The sequence below is a fragment of the Nesoenas mayeri genome (assembly GCF_963082525.1).
Source record: "Nesoenas mayeri genome assembly, chromosome: 12".
NCBI lineage: Eukaryota > Metazoa > Chordata > Aves > Columbiformes > Columbidae > Nesoenas > Nesoenas mayeri.
Genome location: NC_137547.1, coordinates 14,242,892 through 14,257,077, shown reverse-complemented (window position 1 = coordinate 14,257,077; position 14,186 = coordinate 14,242,892). Strand labels below are relative to the sequence as shown.

At 44.7% G+C, this 14,186-nt stretch overlaps 1 protein-coding gene across 1 annotated transcript in view; it reads right to left on the bottom strand.

Annotated features, from left to right (window-relative positions):
* Nucleotides 1-14,186, bottom strand: part of PLEKHG4 (pleckstrin homology and RhoGEF domain containing G4) — a gene marked incomplete at both ends in the record, with an annotated part of 62,514 nt that overhangs the window by 25,689 nt on the left and 22,639 nt on the right. Inside the window, one exon of the mRNA XM_080352014.1 lies at nt 1,075-1,213. Within this exon, the coding sequence (XP_080208140.1) occupies nt 1,075-1,213 (139 nt within the window). The remainder of the gene's footprint in view (nt 1-1,074; nt 1,214-14,186) is intronic.

Here is a 14,186-nt window from a genome sequence, read left to right as displayed (position 1 = left end):
CACATCAGGTAATAAGTGATATATGAAACTTCTCACTGTTTACAAGCTACAGCAAAGGAAACTATGCAACTCCCTAATCTCGAGGTTGAGTTCAGGCTTAAAGAGCACATCCGTGATCTACAAAATTGAAAGAACCAATCAGACCTTGTAGAAGGCTCAGACAGCCTGAGCTACATTATGACTTTTTAAGGACCTCTATCTACACAGCTACAGGTTTCAAAGGTCTTTCTGAAAAACAGTGCCTGTTTGCTTCAGTTATCCCACAGCTGTAAAATATCTCGATGAGCACCACATGAAAGGCATTTTAGGCTCTAACAGAAGTGCATGGAGGTGGGGCCATTAAGCACAGCTCCTGGACTAAGGACAAGAAGCTGTTCCCCTGCCTGGACACTGAATACAGGGCTGCACCCAGAGGCAGCAGCTTGCCTGGGGCTGCAGCCAGAGGGGAAGGAGTGTGCTGGGGCTTATCAGACAGCAGGAACTTGAGCAATCTAAATCTGGGGAATCTGATCAGAGTGCATAGCACACATAGGCAGCTAGCGTGGGGTACATTATGTGTGGCTCATTCAGCAGCAGGATATAAGCAAATCCTGAAGGATCTACAGCCCAGAGGGGACACAGATTCATTGCCAGTTTGTTGCTATTTCTCTGCTGCTTCTCAAGGTAGAGCATGAAGAATGGTTCCTCAACAGTCTTGCTAGGAGGGTACTTTTGCTGACCAATGAGAAAAGACACCCCATCTCCAAGTGTACTGCCAACCAACAAGACACCACATTGTGGTCTTTAAGTCTGGAAATATGTCACAGACCTTTATGGGGTTTAACTGATCCACACCTAGAGAACAGCCAGGAGACTTTTACTTGGCATTGAAAGATACCAGGCAAAATAGTGCCTTTGTTCTTAGCACATGTGAAAAATCTGCCTTAAATCCTTATGTTCAGTTGTTCTTTTTAAGGGTCTACAGGCATCATTCTATACCTTCACACAAGAGATCAACAGGCCCAGTACCTGACGTAGGATATACAGTCTGAGGGCAGCAGCAGGAAGTCACTGGGACTGACAAACAGGCCTTACCTCCTTAAAACATTCTTCCACTTTATCGAAATCCATCACCAGCTCCAGTTCCTGGATGCGTTTGTTCGACAGCATCACCAGTCGGTGAACGCCCTCATCAACTCGATTATAAAGGACACTGGCAGCATCAAGCGCGTCTCTGGAAAGGGACACAAGTCTGGTCAGGGGTTTTGTGTTAGGTCCTTATCCCAGCACTTCACGTAAATATGACCTGGTTAACGGCGGCATTTCAGTCATCCTCCCTGTGGGACCCTTAATGGCCATCTCCATAAGGAGAACAGGAGAATAACACTGCTCCCTGCACCTTCCTGTGATTCACCACTCTGTGATCGCAGTGCAGACAACCTGGCGGGAAGGACAAGAGCATCTCCTCCCAGCCAGGCTGCTTGCAAAACCTCGTGTACTTGTCACATTTTCAGATAGCATACTCACCTTTTCGTAAATGTAGATTATTGCATCAATGTGCTTTCACAAAGCACAGGTTCGGGCAGACTCAGTGTCTAAAACCACCATTGCAATTGAATTGAAATAAGAAGCAATCACTGGAAAGCAAACCTCCCCTAAATGACAACAACATAAAGCACCTGATGCCCCACTCACTCTCAGGAGTTGCCACCAGCCAAACAAAAACGCCAAGTGTACAGAACCCCAGCACCAAGAGAAATCGAATTTTAGTGTTGTGCTGCAAAGATACAAAGACAGAGCTCCCAGAGGAGGGGATCAGGCTGGAGCCCAGTGCCCTTTGATGCTGCAGCCAAGGCCTCAGCACATACTAGCAAGATGATGAAGGTTGATGAGTTCCTTTCACATATCACAACACCTCTCCAACACAAGTTTGGGTGAATTATAGACAGGACCCATGAAACAGAATAGCATTGAAGCTTATTCTTTCTTTCTCATATTTATTCTGCTTCTAGATGTCTTTTGCTTTTACAAGTATGGATTCAACAGATGCCTACAGCAAAAACTACAGCTTCCTTCAGCTGTGCTCTACAACAGCACGTCCAGCTGCGCAAGCATCTCCTCCTGTACTCACTCTACAGCAGCTTTCATTCTGCAGTTGTCTTACAACCCGCTGGCTTATGAGAGCACAGCTTTTTTTATCATATTATTAAAATTATCCAAAGCACTTGTGAAATAGGTAGCTAATAAAACTCTGAAAGCTTTGCTCATGGAAATTATAACAAGCAATTCAGCATTCACATTTATTTCTTTCTTGGGTTACAGGCAATCTTGAACCTATGAAATGCAATGGAATATAAGCATTTAGTGGCATCCATCCTGTAGTTTTTTTAGATAGTACTTAATTGACATGAGGTAGTTCAATAGGTCTGGACAAGTAGCTCTGCATAGCAAAAATCCACAGGATTTTTCCATTCAAAATTCTGCCCAGTGGACAACAGCCAACTGCTCAAACCTCAGGCGCTTAGATACTTTTGTTTTTCCTCTTGAAAATGCCATTAGACTGAATGAATTTCTCCAAAGTGCAGCCAAAAAACCCCTGAATTGTTTCTGGACTAAGATCAGTGCTACTGCAGTGCAGAGGGGACAGGTTCTCTACAGAATCTGTAAGCTTCAATGGAAAGATCCGAGCTGTAACACTGCTCCCACATTTCCCAAAACCACCATAAACAAAAAGCGATGATATGAGCCTTCTGTTTTGTAATCCTTTCCTAGAGACGGACCCAGATCCAACCCAGAAGACTTGCAGCAGCAGAGCCACAACCGCTGTCCAAGCTGAGCTCTGGAAAATGTGTTTACAGAGCAGGTTGAGAAGGCCAGTTCCCGTCAGCAGTGGTGACACAGCTAGGACAGCTAATGAGAAACAGTTCGGAAGATTGCCGGAAGTTATATTTGGCAAGAACATTAACGCTGTAGGGTTTTGGGTAGCTGAGCATTATCTGTCAGGTCCAAGCTTCTGAATAAGGCTCCACCAAATACTGATGCCCAGACAGGGATACATCCCTTGGTCTTACTCCCACGGGTCTGAAGTCCCTGCTGGCATGAATGCTCTCATCCACCCAGGAAAGCACACCGACACAGCAAATGCTCTTCCTCCCACCAGCACAGACAAACAAGCTCCTAAAACTTCAGCCATTACTGGCTCTTATATGCAAACCTTTGCAATTACCCTCTCACAAGGCAAAATATTTTTCCAACCTATTTCTCAGCTTCCATGAAAATCACTTTGGTGTTGATGCTACTTTTTTGATGGCACCCATCAACAAGCTAGACTGACCTGCTAGACCTTTCTGCAGTGGAAGTCCTTATGTCCACCCAAACCCATGATAAAGAAAGCATTTAAGTTTTCAATGTTTAGCAAGATATCACAAGATGGTAACACCATGGCATAGCAACTGGAAAGAAGATTTCCAGCTCTTGCGTTGGCTTACCTAGCACAGAGTGTGATCTGGTTCTCTGCTCTTATGAGAACCCACTTGAGAGTGCTGCATTCAGCCCTGAGGCCCCCAGGACAAGGACAGGGATCTGTTGGAGCGAGTCCAGAGAAGGGCCACGTAGGTGATCAGAGGGCTGGAGCACCTCTGCTATGAAGACAGGCTGAGAGAGTTGGTGTTGTTCAGCCTGGAAGAGGCTCTGGGGAGACCTTATAACAGCCTTCCAGTACCTAAAGGGGACCTACAAGAAAGCTGGAGAGGGACTTTTTACCAGGGCATGTAGTGATAGAACAAGGGGTAATGGCTTTAAACTGAAAGAGGGGAGATTTGGATTAGATGTAAGGAAGAAATTCTTCCCCATGAGGGTGGTGAGGCCCTGGCACAGGCTGCCCAGAGAAGCTGTGGATGCCCCATCCCTTGGAATGTCTAAGGTCAGGCTGGACGGGGCTCTGAGCAACCTGGTCCAGTGGAAGATGTGCCTGCCCAGGGCAGGGGGGTTGGAACTAGACTAGCTTTAAAGGTCCCTCCCAACTCAAACCATTCTATGATTCTGTAAGGGAACCACAGAATCCTACTCCACTCCTTTTCACATCTGATAGAAGAAATTCTAGTTGCCTCAAATCTGAGTATTTCTCCTTGACAGGAGTCAGTCACAATGTGGGCTGAAAAGCTCTAAATATTACACACTCCCACAGAGCAGACAGCACATTTCTCAAAGTCACAAAACACAGGCTCTCCTTGAAGACAGCACTGCAACTTAGGGGAAGAAAAAAAAAATTACCCTCAAGGTAGATAGGAAGCAATTACAAAACAAACATGTTTTAAGTATTTTTTTAACAAACAGAATTCACAAGCTCGTTGTGTAAAGAGGTAAATTCACTGTGCCATCATGGACAAGACCAGTCTCTTGGAACACACACGAGATCAGTATTTTCCTCATAACCAGCAAAGCACTCCAGGAAAAGTAAAGTTCAAAACCACAGCAATAAAATACTCCTGCTGGCCCACCCACTGAGCCCAGAGGAGCCCACTTGAGGAAGAGAACAGGAGCTCAGGTGAACCGCTTGCTGCTGAGTTGGACTGAAAATAATCCACCCCAACCAACAGTGCTCTTCTGGCCCCACTCATGTTCCTTCCACAAAAGGAACTATCCCAGATTATTGGTACTACTAGAAAATAAAGAGCTAGACTCTGAAGATGCCAATTAGACCAAGCCTTCATTGCATTTGCAGAAAGCCGTAGGGAAGACCCAAGCTAGAGTCCCCAGCTTAGCAGTGAGCATGCAGCCCTCTGCACCATCAGATGCGATCCATGTCCCAGCAAATAATGCAGCAGCTATACACGTCTACAGATGCCCAGTTACCTTCCCTCTATCTCAGCTGATTCAATGGCTCTAAAAATGGCATCCTGGTACTGAATGCACACATGGAAAACCTTTGCTCAGGCACCTCAGACTTACCTAGAGTGAGTCTAGGATGCATTTGGGAGCTTATACTGTAAGCATGGACTGGACAGAGAATGTATTTCAGGTAAGAGGGCTGGAAATTAGTTTGTGTTTTCATTTAATGTTGGGCTGTTTAGGGCATATATCATAAAAACCCTTACTCTTGTGGTTTAAGTAATCTTGTTTTCTATGAATGCTTGCAGCAGGGTATTAATGCACTTATCAGGGCACAGCTCAACGCCCTAAGGGTGCCCCTTCTCTTGGTCCTGCCAGTGGTTTGCACACAAGCTGCCCAGGAAAAAATAAGCTCCCAAACAGCCCCTCCAGGCTCAGAGCCCCAGAGAGACTCCAGGTGTGGCCTTACACCATCCCTCCTGCTCTGCCAAGTTCCTCCAGCATCCCAGCATCTCAGTCCTTTGGTTCAAGGTCCAGCCATGCTGTTTTCACACATTCTGCCTCACTTGGCAGGCATTCATTAAAGCCTCAATGTCTAGTTGTTGGTCTTCTGTTGCATCTCCAAGGTAACTCCATTCATATATTGTCAGCTCACGACAGGTCACTTTTACCAGCTCGACAGGCTCCCTGACTAACATCCATCTTTTAATCTCTTACACAGAGGAAAATATAACCCTTTCCACCCCGTAGTGTAAAGTAGGTGGGCAAACCAAGTCAAACAAAGAAACCACTCACAGTCCATGGGAAAGTTTGTTTTTCCAATTCACTTTGGCACTTCCAAGGGTCACAAAAAGTATCCATTGGGTAATTAAGAGCATTTTTTCCAAATCTCTGGACATCTGTTTACCTACCCATGCACACCCATCCATTTGTTGATACCCATCTTTAAAATTTCTTCCTAAAGCATTTGTAGTACACTAGTAAACTCAACGATATCCTGCAAGAGGGAGTTTCATGGGAAAATGATACTTTGCATAAACAACTCTCTTTTGAGTCAGCCTTGGGAGCTTTTCATTCCTGTCCTTCATTGCTTTCAAAGCAGCTTAAAGTAAACAAACCAAATATTGAAAATTTGGTTGGAGAAAAGGTGACTTCCATCTTGCCACACAAAAGGAAAACACCTGGTTGTTAAGCACTTTAAAGATATTTTAATAGAGGCCTGTGCAACTCTGAGGAAGAAAAGCAGAGAGTTGTTTGAAGTCAGTGGAAACTCTCATCTAAGTTTAGATTTGTTTGGACGCATTGCAATTTCCCTGCACATGTGAGTGGGGTAATAAGCGTCTTTCACTACATTCTTCCATGGTCAAATCATCCAAAGTAATTTTGCAATAGTGCAGAGTCAATATAATTTATAGCAAAAAGGAGTAGCTTGATGTCAGTTTATGTTTCCTCAAATCCTGTTTTCATTGGGCAATTATCGTTTCAGTGGAAAAGGTTCCAAACATCTTCAGTTTTCTGGAGCAGTGCCAAGCAGTTGCATAATGGTAGGGTAATTTTAAACCTATAATTTAGAAAGACCATTTCTCTCTGAATCCATCTTTCAAAAAAAAAAAAAAAGCTAGCTTTGGAGAGTTACACTTTAGTTTTCAAAGCAAAATACCTCATTTGTTTTCAAAAATAAATAACCACAGAAGAGGTACACAGCAGGCCTGCAAAAGCAGGTGCTGCAGGAGCCGTGTCTGCCCATGCCAGCAAGACATAGACAGAAGAACACAGGGAGGGAAGCAGCAGAACCATTACTATTTTGCAACTTACTGTCTGCCCCTTGAAAAACTGCGCTAGCCAACAGCAAGAGGAACAGCTAAAGTGAAGGTTAAAACCAGAGCTCATCCTCTGACTAACCTGGGTCCATTGTAAAAAAGCAAAAACCTGCAGGTGGAAGGAACACTAGACACATAGCCTTTTGCTAACATATTCAATGGGGTTTAGGCAAATATATTCCAGATAATTTGCCCTGGAAAACCAGCTATCCCTGATCATTCTATGATTTAGGAGAAACAAAGTCAGATGTTACAACATTAGCCTCACCTAGTCTTCCACTCCTGGTGCTGAACTTCACTTGTGGATGTCTCCACAGGTTTTGGCAGAAAAGGAATAAGATCTGGCAACTAAGAGATTTACAGGCTGGCTTGGTGCAAGGACATCACCCAGATCATTTCTGCTGATGCCTTGGCTACAAATCATTTACACATCCTAAGCAATGCTTCAGAAAGAAATCTGTCCAGCTTTGCAGGGAGAGTCCTGTGTGCCTGAGGGCTGTTTCACCGGAAGAGAAATGCATTACAGACCTTCTTGGCCATGAATGCATTTTGGTAGTAACCTGCCCAACTGCCATATTTATAATAATCCCATAAAGAAGGTCGACCTCAAATGCAAGCTCCTGTTCGTCAAGCTGAGAACTTCACATGAAGCTGAGGTTAAAATTAAACTGGTCATGGCGAAGCTAATGCAGATATTGCTAAATAAACTGTAATTATACTCCACAGCACACAAATAGCCACAGCACTTTTAATTATCTAATAGAAGTATTTGAGAAACTGTGTACAGTTTTTAGAACCTCAAAGTGTCCTTAGAAAAGCACAGAGGTCAAATACCAAGTTTGGGGTTGGCTGTGGGATTCCCGCCATTCATGATGGGAACAGTGGATCTGGCCGAGACCACAGACCTGACTGAATCCCTCCTCCCCGCATTACCTGACAAGCACACACACTGGGAGCAACCCATCCAATTAATATAACACATCACAGACCATAATTGCTAAGAGAACTTTCTCTGGAGCACAGTTAATTTAAACATGTTTTTTAGTAGAAAAATAGTCTGGAGTCCCTTTTAAAAGCAAAGGAACTGATGCATACAGTTAAACAAGTGTCCAAGTGTGGTCCCCAAGCTGCGACCTTTGATTCTTTCACCAGCCTGGCTTGCATTCAGTTACAATAAAACTGTGTTCAGACTCTGGTTGACTTTAAATCCTGGTAAGATCCAGAAAACCGATTGGAAAAAACATTATAAGAAATCCCAAACCAAGAAGTAGTCTACTTGTGGGGAAAGCTCATGCCGCAGAGGAGCCTGAGGATGTGGAAACACCATTCTGGGAACACCAAGCATCAAGCTGTGGTTTTCTACCAGTCATAAAAAGCTCCTACCTCCCAACCTTTTCCCATGCACATTAACCTATTTATATTTATACTTGTTATCTAGGTCGACTGCACTAGTGCTGGAGTTAGGACCACCAGGGTTTCAAGATGCCCTGCTCAAATATATACCCATTGCCATTTCAAGCCACGTACCTATTTCCCCGATACATCCTCCTTTTGCACACTCCCAATGTTTATGATACATATAATAGCAGGGACTGTGCTGTTAACTACCCTAGCAACAGAAACATCTAGCCCTACTCAGGCATATAAAACACGGTGCTTGTGGGATGGTCTGGGCTGAGCCAGGAACTTCACGCGGTTCAGCTAACATCCTATACTGGAAACTTGTTGAAATTTTTTCCATAATGTTTTTAAACAGATAAAAACACAGCATGTCACTAATTACCTAATGCCCTGTTGGCATGCCAAACATTGCAAACAAGAACAAGCAAAACCGGAGTCTTCTGGGTGAATTCCCACTAATTCCAGGAAGATTTAGGATATAAGACAGTAGAAAATAAACAGCAGAAGGGGATCTAAGGGGGATCATCTCATTAAAAGCCTAAAAGAACAATGAAAACTTACCTAGACAGAGCTCTTCAATCTTTTACCTCTCTGCGAATGCCACAACTGGTTCCACACAGCACTTCATACACTCATAATGACAACAGCTCCACGGTCCTTTATGCGCAGAGCAACGACGTTTGTTTAATGTGAGCATAAGTGCTTTCTACCAGGCTAAAACCACCACGCAAACAGAGGGAACAGGTTAGACTGTAACGACAATGCATACCAAGCAGCACGGTATGTGTTTGGATAGAAATGTCGCCGTGTGCTCCTCCCTCCACCTGACAAACAAATAAGACTGTGGAAGAACACTGCGACTGCTGAAGGCCAAAGGTTTAGTGCTCGTCAGCATCTTCTGTGTCACCAGCAACAGCACAGAGACATCTCACAGTAGGAAGCTGCAAATCTTTGAGGCCAGGATTTAAGCACAGTTTGTCATTCATTTCAAAGTATATTAGGAGCTTGTCCTAAGAAAGATATGAAGGTTTTAGGATTAGGTCCACAGAAGAAACAAGCAAAGGACACCTATCAATGGAAGATGCATCTCGCAGACCACGTTTCATAGTATGAGAGGTTCCCAAAGCTCCTAGAGAGACAAGAAGATGAGCAAGCACTAGTTAAGCAAACCGGGAAAATTACACCAATGAAAGGGACACAAGCACTGCCATGTTTTGAAGCACATACAATGCACAGAGTAGTGACTATCAAACTTGCCACAGCACAGACAGAAACTAACGTCTCTAAAGCAGTAAGGGGTGGCAGAAGACAATAATACCTCCAGGAGCTATTTCCCGATGTAGATTGCCCGGCCATGACCACCAGCATATGACAGCAGCTGTCGGCTTGCAGGCACACATCTTTTCTCTTCGAAATCAAGAAGGCCAGCCATCCCAATCTCCCCAGACTGAGACTTACACACTAGACACCTGTATCCCCTCTACCCTTGTCCCATGTTTTGGAAGACCAGCTTAGTGTCTCTGCCTAGACCCCAGACAGCCAGAGCTTCAGAGCAGGCTTGTGCAGTCCCTCAGCAGGTCCTCCTGGAGCCCGAGAGCTTGTACATTATCCGAGTTTACTTCTGTCAAAAGGAACTCGCACAACAATTTGCAGAGCAGCATGTGCCTGCCTTGGAGTATCCCAGGAGCTGTTAGTAACAGGAGTCTTGCTAAAGATCCACAAATATGAGCTCCTACAGCTATAACCTAGTGCTTCATCAACAGCAGAGATCCCTACATTAGCTGCCACAGCTTCAAGCAGGTCTAGTGCCTCAGTAGTGCATGTAGAAGCCAGACTCAAGAGCTGCAGGGGCTGTTGGCTTTGAGATCATCCTCTTTGTTGCTGTAACTGAGTCAAGTCCAGCATCAGGAACCTGGCAGCTGCTGCTCAGGAAGTCTGCTCCACACTGCCCATTACCCCTGCTCAGCTCAGTCCCCACCCAGGGATTTCCAACCAGATCACCAAGCCACACTAAAAATAGCCAGCTCACAAAACCCGCTCTTGGCTGCAGCCACTCCACCCTCAAAGTGCAGAGACTAACTATACTGCCTTCTGCAAACAAAAGGAGAATTCACTCCTCCATCTATTTATAAGCTGCTTTTTCACAGCTTGCAAGCACAAATTCTTTTCAGATGAGGAGCTGAGAGGGGAGAGATGATGCTTTTTGTGGCTCCATGTTGCCCAGAGCCCAGCACCCAACCTGGTCATTCCTTCACCACCTGAGGTTCTTCTCTTTCTTTCGGCTCTCACATCTAGCTTTGTGGCTATCTTGCCCACCAACATGCAGAGCATGATGCAATCTCACTCCCGTGCCACAATGAGAATGCACGTTCACTGGTAGAGCATGCACTGGGTGTATTCTGGTTAAACAAGCATAAAGCATCATTATATTAATATGTTTATATCTTCTTTATTCCACCTCTGACTCATAGCGTATCTACAGGACAAAAGGCATCACCGGACACTTTGTCTAGGCAAGCGTTCCCAGTTCTTGGCTATGCTAGAAGAGCAGCAATAATGAGAGCAACACTGGAAAATGTCTGGCTAAAGACCAGGTTAAGTCTCCCTGCCTTGCTGCCCAGCCCCACGCAACTGCCTCACTTTACTAAGAGCTCCCACTGCTGCTACCTGGCTTCTGGCAGCTCCTCTGCCACTGCCATCATAAGCCTGGAGAGGTCTTCGAAATCCACCACAAAATAAGCAATGTATTAGTCCACATCCCAGAACTGGCTGAGTTGCCTGCAAGCCACAGGTTGGTTGATTAATACACTAGATATCCAGAAGCCAAAGATGCACCTGCTAGCCAATTCTATGTAACTTATTAAAAAGATGGTGTTTATTAAACACTTCCTGTCCAAACATGTAAAAGTAAGTATCAATAGCATCACAGCAATGTTTGTCTCCATGGCATTTGTCCACACTTCCCAACAGGAACTTCAGCTAGGCTAATATCTCTGCATTTCAATCCCCAGAAAGGCTGGGAGAGCAAAAGCTGGAAGTTTTCAGCTAACAGACCTGGAGCAGCACTGAGTTTTCAGCACAGCAGACGGTGTGACGGCAAACGTGCTGGTTTTAGAGCCAGCCAGCTCCACCACCAATGAATAAGTGGCAATGCCACCTTCAGCAGTCTACCTGCACCTTTAGGTGGCCAGCTTGTGCTGAAGATACCACCACGGCACTTAAAGATGCCACAAAGACACTGGCTTGTCAGTAGCATACCCATGCCAAATCTAGGCCAAATCCAGCCTGGTCCTCCTGGAGGTGGGAGGGCAGTGTGGCACCAACCAAGCACACAACATCCCCTTAGGCAATTCCTGTGGTGGGCTGCTGGCAGGATGAGCATTCTGGTAATAGAGATCCTCATTTCTAAACCAGGAAAAGGCTGAGATCCAGAAAGACTGCTTGGAGAAGTCTTTTTTCTTTTTCCCTTTGTGGATAAGCAGCAGGATAGACAAGGCTATCTTTTACAGTGGTACTTGGTGGAGAAAGGAGTACGGAAACTCTTGGTCAGCTCACATTGGGAGCAGATAGTGAGTAGAGTTACCAGTCAAAGGCACTGCTGTGGTGCTACAGCATCTCTCAGGATGGGAACATCCAGGAGGGACTCCTGAAGGCCCTTAAAGATCTGTTCGAAAGACAAAGGGATGTCCCACAACTCATCTCTCCTTCATGATCACATCTCTGATGAGATGAGTTAAATTTCTGCAGGAAAGGAACTGTCACTGGCTTAGCAAATCCTCACGAAGACTGGCTCAGACCTGAGCAGTAATGAGATCCCACTGCTCTGTGTCCTGAAATGCTCCAGAGGGCATCTCAGTTCCCCAGGAGGGCAGAGCATGGAAACATGCCAAAAGCTACCCCAAGGGAAGAGTTTCATTACTAAAGAAAGACTAAAGCAAGTCTTGTTTGCTAAATGCTTCAGAAAGGTATTTGGCAGATAACATCTGACTGCTCAGAGCACAAGCCTGCTGCCTCGCCTGTTTTAGCATACTGTCTCTAACCAGCAGTCAAGCGTTTTCAGATGGGTTTGTCCATCTCTATTCTTACCACCTCCTGGTATTATTTTTGCCATGTGAAGCCACAAACTAGCAAGAAAGTAAGCCATTAGATTGGCAAAACACGTCCTCTGCAAAGGAGCAAGTCAATCTCTTGTTTGTTTAATCCCAAGGTGATGGTGCAGCTGGGCATGTCCTCTTTGTGCCTTTAGAGAAAAATCACTTGTTTTTACCTTTAGCTCTGCAGTTTTGGTTGGCATATTTTAACTAACAGGAAGAGTCCAGAAAACTTGCGCACTTACAATTTTTGCCTCTACTTATGTGCAATTCTTGCACATTTTGGCAGTTACCTGTTCACAGCTGGCCTCACAACTTTGCCTAAGTAGTATTTGCAGTCATGACCCTCTGCTTGATCAGGCTGTTGCACAAGAGAGAAGAAAAAAATTAAAACAATAGGACATGTAATTAACAGAAGAGCCAAAAAGTGGCTCGGAAGAATAAAACCACTTGACTTGCTTTTGTAAGTAATTTGATTTCAGGTATTGGGGGAATGGGTGTGAAATTAAACACCGTTAAGCATTGATCAAAATTTTACAATTCAAAGTTCAGAAAAGCAATACAACAGGCCCTGGGGCACAACCAATCCTGTTCCACTTTCACATGTCGCCAGAAATCTAATACTGGACCCACATACATCAATAGCCATTCCATGCTAGCTCAGTAGGCCAGCTACAATATTTTGTCCCTATCCTCATTTGAACCTATTAGTTAAAGAAGCCTTTGAAAAATCATAACCACAGGAGCCTTTACAGGGTTAGCACAACTCAGAACCTTTAATATTTGCACACCAGTTTGGAGAGAAGGAGCAAATACAGAGCCATGGAGGATATGAAACCAATAGTGCCTCATACAAAATTCTCTGGCCAAGTGGTAGAGCTTTTTCCCCGTTTAAAAGGATTCTAGAACAGGGAAGAGTTTCTTTAGTCCTCTGTCCCAAGTTATGTGACAAGCAGGCATTTCCTCAATACACGGATTTTAAGTTTCTACAACTGCACCACAGGCCATAAGAGGACTAACTTTCTCCTACTATGTTCATTTACACTTCTCAGGCTAGAGAGCACCACATATATTTGACCTGTTGCACACACTCTTCATTCATACTAGCAGGAAATAAATCACCTGAATTTAATACAGCCTCAGCATGCACTCAAACACTGCACAATCAAAGAATTATGCGCGTATCCCCTGTCCCTACCCTTGCTAAGGTAATCAAAGCAGTAAATTGTCCTTAGGGCCTCTGTCAGATCAGGTTTCAGAGTTGATCATTTCCCTGCACAAGAACACATGCTTAGCTTAAAAACAAAACTAAACATAAACATAAAAAGCATGCACATTCTCCCAAGATTCTTAAGTTGTTGTGTGTTGTTTAAAATAAAGAAACAAACCAAAACATAGCCACCCACATTATCTATGCTCCTCACATCATGTTAGAATGAACAGGCAACACTGTACTAATTCTACTTAAAAGTGCATCAAGAATACTTTGCCAGTTCAGCAAGGAAATTGTCTCTGCATGGCCTGCCAGAGCTCCTGACAGGAGTCACAGCAAGCACAGTAAAGACACGCTTACACCTACTGCCACACTCCCCTCTCAGCACCAAAATGCTGACCCCCATACCCTCATCTCCCAGCGACAGGTAGCAACTTGCACTATCATCCACTAGCTGAATTTTCAAAGAGAAATGTTGTTCTTTTCCCACTGTTTGGGTGAGATTCCCTGCAAGCTATTTTGTTATCTTCTCTCCGTTCCCTCCCTTAAAACCTCCCAGCTTGTGATGGCAATAGAGAGTTTAACCAGAGCACAAGGCTGCAGATGCGCGGAGCCATTCCACGCCACCCTGCCATCCACTACACCCTCGTCTGCACCCACATGCCAGCATTTATCTCACACTTGGGCTGGAAGCTCCAGGGTGCAGCGGCTGCTCTTTCTAACTTGCTGTTTGCACAGTGCATAGCACAGAGGCCTTCACATGCTGATAGGCTTCAGGTGTTTAAACAGTACAAACAGGAGTTGTGCAATGCCCTGGGGATTTCAAACAGCTGGCCTCTCAGTCCCCCGCTT